The 6,365-nt window shown below is 38.6% G+C and overlaps 1 protein-coding gene across 3 annotated transcripts in view; it reads right to left on the minus strand.

Annotated features, from left to right (window-relative positions):
* The window catches only part of Dennd5a (DENN domain containing 5A), a 63,277-nt gene that overhangs the window by 39,502 nt on the left and 17,410 nt on the right, over positions 1 to 6,365 (minus strand). For 2 of the 3 annotated variants that reach the window (XM_031387836.1, XM_031387835.1), the window contains exon 2: positions 714 to 785. The exons of the other annotated variant lie outside the window; for it this stretch is intronic. In XM_031387836.1, coding sequence (XP_031243696.1) covers positions 714 to 785 — 72 coding nt within the window. The remainder of the gene's footprint in view (positions 1 to 713; positions 786 to 6,365) is intronic. 3 annotated transcript variants of the gene reach the window in all.

Consider the following 6,365-nt stretch of genomic DNA (forward strand, 5'->3'; position numbering starts at 1 on the left):
AAAAAAAAAAAAAAAAACAAAAACAAAAACAAAAAAAGGAATAAAGCAAATCATCTCCACAAAGTCTCTTTAAATCCCAGGATCATGAATACAAAGTGTGGCAGTCCAGCAAGGAACAGAAATGAAGGCAAGGGGTTAGTATGGCAGCCACCTAAGTAGAAAAAGGCATCAAAAGTTACTATGTCAATAAGAAGCTGAAAAAGTGTAGCACAGTTAATAGTGGGCACTACTATCTTCACAATGAAATCACTGCTATAAGCCCAATGGTTAATTTTCTTGTAAAAGATGGAGAAAGTATAAGAAATGAAAGAGGGTTGCCCATCCCCCACCCCCAAAGCCTCATTTAATTTGCCTAAAATCATTGGAAACACTTTAAGAGCATGCTATGTAGTTCTGTGATAATAAAAACACAGAGACATTAAGAAGACTTCAGGGATGCTAGCTAATGGACTGCTTTATCAGTTCGGAATCATCTGAAATTGCTAGAACTCTTAGTTTCCCCCTGCCTCCTCATAAAAACACTAGCATATGTTTTAGTAAGAATATTAAAGTGAGAAGGAAGGAGTCAAAAAAACTGCCATCTAGAGAGACGCAAATCTAAGAAATCTACTGCTCAAAAAGATACAAGATGTTAAAAAGCCAAAGAGTCAAAATGCCACTGAAGAGACTGAGAACCGGAAAGCTCTGGGTGCGCTGTTTGGTTTTGTTTTTACCTTCAGTCGTACTTGAAATGAAAGGGCTGGCACCATCCCTGGCTTTAGAAGCCTGAATGTACTGGCATAAGGCTATATGATAAATAAAATAACAGAGTATTACAATAAAGCAGTGTTATTCAAACTTTTTGACCATGACTCCAGCACAAAACACATTTTATGTCACAAAGTAATAAGCACATGCATGTACATGTGTATATGTATATATACATATATGTGAATATAAACCTAAAACAAAAAATCTCACAAAATAATACTTACCCTTACTTTACATAATATTCTTTCATACTTTCTTTCCAAAGTAGGCTGACTACAAAGCTGAGTGTGACGGCCATTACTTGTTGTCTCAGAGCTCAGGAGACTGAGATGGCACACTGCACAGGGGCCTGTCTGTGCATACCAGCTAACAGAATCCTATCCTAACTAGAGTTCAGAACTCAGGGGACTGAAAATATACATATGTTGTTTGTTTGGGTTTTTTTTTGGGGGGGGTGGAGTTTGATTTTTTTTGGTTGGTTGTTTTGGTTTGGGGGGGGGTTGTTTTTGTTTTTTGGAGACAGGGTCTCTCTACATAGCCCTGGCTGACCTGGAACTCACTATGTAGACCAGGCTATCTTCAAACTCACAAAGATTTGTCTGCCTCTGCTTCTTAAGTGCTCTAGTTAAATTAAAAGTATGCACCATAACACCCATCAGGGATCAGCAATATTAAGAGGGATGCATTGTTCATCCTTATAGACTGGCACAGACCTAAGCTCCTCCCACAAATCATCTCACAGGCATTTCACTGGTTTCTTTTTAGAGTTGGAGATGTAGCTCAGCTGACAGTTTGCCTAGCATGTTCAAAGTACCACGTTCAAACCAGTTATGATGGTACATATCTGTGCACATCTGTTATCCCAGTACTCTGAAAGGTGAAGGCAAAAGGTCAGAAGGTCAGGACTACAGAGATGGCTCAAGAGTTAAGATCATGAGCTATTCTTCCAAAGTACAGGGGGTTCCCAGAATCCACATCAGGAAGCTCACAACCACCTCTAATTTAGTTTCAGGGGATCTGATGCCCTCTTCCAGCCTCTATGGGCACTACAAACATATAGTGCACATAGAGACAATCAGGCACACACACATACATAAATAAAAATAAATTTAAAATTTTTAAATATAAGATCATCTTGCCTACTACACAGAATTTGAGGCCAGCACAGGCTTTGGAGACCCTGGGAGGCGGGGAGTTAGATATACTACTTTCTAATTAGCATCTTTTCATCCACTCTGAGTTTCTGCCTAAGCTCAGAAGCAGCAGACCATTCTTCATAATTTTCAATTTCTGTCAAGACACAACTCTCATTCTAAAGTAAAGTGAGCACCAACCACCACACTTTCAATTTCTCTCATCTTCCATATTCCTCTGCCCAGTAGATTCTTCTGAAACTCTCTTTTTGAATGCATTTTATCTCTCAGAATATATTTAGTAGTCTTCACTCAGAAAGACTAGCACAATCAGCAGGCAGCTGGCAACTGCTACAACAAAGGCCTCTGGCTTACAAAGAGCAGTCTCAGTGTTCTCCACAGCCCCTGCAGAGATCCACCCATGGCAGGATTGAACCTACTGCAGAAAGTAATCCAGCAGCAAGCAGCTGACACAATGATCCTGTCTGCTGTCAAAAATCTCAGATTTTTTTTTAACCCATCTTCAATTCTGAGAAGAGATAACTATTTTGTCTTTCTAAGCTTCTAAAACTTGCTAAGTTTCCTCATTTCTTCTAAGCTTATCTAGAAATTCTCCTGAGTAAAATCACAAGACATCTGAATATACACAGGGGTCAGAGAGGCTACCACTGTCCAAACGAAACGCTTCTGGAGAGAGAAACTGTCTTAAGACGGGACAAGGTGTCCCTAAACACTCAGACAATGGAATAAAGGACTGAATAGGGGAACAACAGCAGTCCAGATGGTAAAGAGTAGAGCCAGGGCCTGGAGAGATGGCTCAGAGGCTAAGAGCACTTGACTGCTCTTGCATGTCAGTTCTCAACCATCTCTAACTCCTGTTCCAGAGGGCTTAACACCCCTGGCCTCCATGGGCATCAAGCACACACATGGTACACACACACATATATATACACAGACAAAACACTTCAAAACATAATTTTTAATATTTTATATAAATTTTTATTTATATAAAACAAACCCTTTATATTTTATAGAAATGAATATATTTTAATGTAAAATAAAGGAATCAACAAAACTGAGGTTATTTTGTTTATATGATTCAATCCTTTATTGTTTATAAAGGATTGTTGCATTTTAAAGGATGGCTGTATTTTTAAACGGAGCAGTAAAAAGTTAGTAACAGCTGGGCAGTAGTGGCGCAGGCCTTTAATCCCAGCGCTTGGGAAGCAGAGGCAGGCAGATTTCTGAGTTCAAGGACAGCCTAGTCTACAAAGTGAGTTCCAGGACAGCCAGAGCTATACAGAGAAACCCTGTCTCGAAAAACTAAAACCAAAAAAAAAAAAAAGTTAGTAACAGAACACCTACATAGATCACTGCCTGAAATTTGTATACAGAGGCATTTAGTCCCTCCATTGTGTAGATCGCTAGAAAACTCACACGTTACAGGAATGAGACCCTGTCTCAAAAAAAACCTAAGAAACAAACCTAATAGCAACAGATGTAAAAATTAAATCCCTTCCCCTTTTTTGGATTTTTCAAGACTGGGTTTTTGTGTGTAACCCTGGCTGTCTTGGAACTCATTCTATATACTAGGGAACATATTCTGTATACCTGGAACTCAGAGATATAGCTGTCCCTGCCTTCTGAGTACTGGGATTAAAGTCATACACCACCGCCTAACCCTAACTCCCATTTCTAGCAGCAACTTAAATGTTGAGTGCTCCTCTATCTCTGTGAATTTGTCTCTATAAAAATACATTTTGGGAAACCCTAATTAAACTTTATATGCCCTAGGACACCTAATAGGTTATACACTTTTTCTGCTTTGGCCAAGCCAAAACACAAACTAGTATTTGTACCTCCATTATCTGTTGATATCAGCTTGGTTTAAATAACCCTAAATGTGGAGATGATTTTATGAATTTTTTATGAAAGCATGAGCTTTTTCTACTATTATAAATCATAATGTAAATATCTGTGTTTTCTGATGGTCTTAGGCGACCACATCTACTGAGGTAGCATCTCAGATTTGGAGAATTTGCTCCATTTAGTAGGTAATATGATGAGCTATCAAATTGTGGCCCCTAAAGCAGGACATTTCAAGATTTTACACAGCAAACCTGGCAAGCCAGAGCAAACAACCCAAGACTGATGGCTAGCCTAGCACAAAAATCTGAGCTTACATCATATTTTTAAAGGATCTATGAACCAAAACCTACATTAAACCACCTCTAGGAAGCATTATTACCTGTCTCACACAAGGACTCATTTAACACAGACTCTTGCAAATGCTACAAATCTCAAAGAGGGGAGGTGGAAACAGACAAAAAAAATAAATAAATAAAAATTAAGATGGTCATACTGATTAATATAGGCATATGGAAATAAAAGAAACAGAGGGACAGTCAGAGTTCTCTAGTGAATGTAGCTACAGACGAACCTTGAGCCTCTAGCATTTGAAGACATTTTAAAGAGCTGCGGTTTTGTCTCTTTAACTGTGATTTATATGCTATCTCAAGCAAAATGCCATATGAAAAGAAAAATTGCCAGGCGATGGTGGTGCACGCCTTTAATCCCAGCACTTGGGAGGCAGAGGCAGGTGGATTTCTGAGTTTGAGCCCAGCCTGGTCTACAGAGTGAGTTCCAAGACAGTCATTGCCATACAGAGAAACCCTGTCTTGAAAAACCAAAAACAATAAAATAAAAAAAGAAAAGAAAAGAAAGAAAGAAAAAGGGCCCATGACAGTTTAGAAATAAAACAAAGACCAAAAAGAAAAAAGAATCCAAAACATAGAACTGAATGTGGTGGAACACACCATCTTACCCCAGTAGTCAGGAGGCTAAAGTAAGGTTGAGACCTACCTAGGCTACAAAATAAGTGCAAAGCCAAACTGAGCTGTAGAAGGAAATCATGTTTCAAAAACTCCAAAAGAATGCAGTGTTAGATTCTAAGGTGTTGGCAACCTGGCTATACTCAAGTTGCCAAAATACTACCAGAGTATATATTTAATATGTATCTATTTCAATGACTTTTGATTTTAGTGAGTCAACTCTGGATTCTGACCTATATACATGTGGACCCCCATCTTTCCTTATGATAGCTGTGCAAGCTTAGGCAAGTTCCTTAACTGTATAATCTTAGTCTATAAAATGGGTATAATAAAACTTCACTCATGTGGCTACAAATAAGCTTACGTGAAAGAATGTAAGAGGAATTACTACCCAGTCACTACTTCTCATCAATGTTAAAATTGCACAGAAGTTAATGGATGATGAACCAGGGAGATAGCTTAGGGGTAAAGATGCTTGCTGTCAATTGAAAACCTGAGTTGGGTCCCCAGAATGCTATGATAGAAGAAAACTGATTCCTTTTTTTGTTTGTTTTTTTGAGACAGGGTTTCTCTGTATAGCTCTGGCTGTCCTGATGCTCACTCTGTAAAACAGGCTGGCCTCGAACTCAGAAATCCGCCTGCCTCTGCCTTTCAAGAGCATGGATTAAAGGCGTGCGCCACCACCGCCCAGCAGAAAACTGATTCTTATAAGCATCTTCTGAATGCCACACAGACACCATAGCATGTGTGCATACATATATGTACATAAATGTAGTTTTTTATAATAGCTTTAAAGTTAAGAAATGGAAAATAAAAATGTTAGTAAATGTGGCTATTTAACAAATACCATGTGCTATGTACTGTTCCAAACAACTTAGTATTAACTCATTTTAATCCTCATAACTCTTTAAGAAAAGTTGGGACTCTACCTAACTGAACCAAAACCAAACAAACTGCCCATGGCATGCAAACAGTAACAGGAGGAGCTGGGTTTCTAACCCACAGACTCAGACAACAGATCTAGGCTCCCGGCTATAGCATCTCCTTCAGATCCCAGAAGCAACCTCAACTTTTTTTTTTCATGTATTTGTATGTATTTTTTTATTAGATATTTTCTTTATTTACTGCAACCTCAACTTTGAAAGAATTAACACATCATATTACAGAGGGAAAAAGTCACAAGAGTTAAGAGACACCCCGCCCCCAGGTACACTGGAGAGATGGATGACTCAGAGGTTAAAAGCATGCCCTTGGAGGTCCCTGTACCCACATAAGGCAGCTCCAAGGGATCTGATAACACCAAATTCACATGGGTGTGTGTGTGTGTGTGTGTAATGTCTGTAATTAAAAATAATAAGTCAGGGCTGGAGAAATGGCTCAGAGGTTAGGAGTACTGACTGTTCTTCCAGAGGTCCTGAGTTCAATTCCCAGCAGTCACATGGTGGCTCACAATCATCTGTTACAGGATCAAATGCTCTCTTCTGGTGTGTCTGAAGGCAGCTACAGTGTACTCATATGCATTAAATAAATAAATCTTTAAAAAAAAAGTCATCTACATTTTAATAAATAATAATTTTAAAAAGCTAAGGAACCCCCAAGTTCAAGTCTTATGGGTTTTTTTGTTGTTTTTTGGTTTGTTTTTTTTTTTTTT

This window comes from Mastomys coucha, unplaced genomic scaffold (assembly GCF_008632895.1).
Source record: "Mastomys coucha isolate ucsf_1 unplaced genomic scaffold, UCSF_Mcou_1 pScaffold21, whole genome shotgun sequence".
Lineage (NCBI taxonomy): Eukaryota > Metazoa > Chordata > Mammalia > Rodentia > Muridae > Mastomys > Mastomys coucha.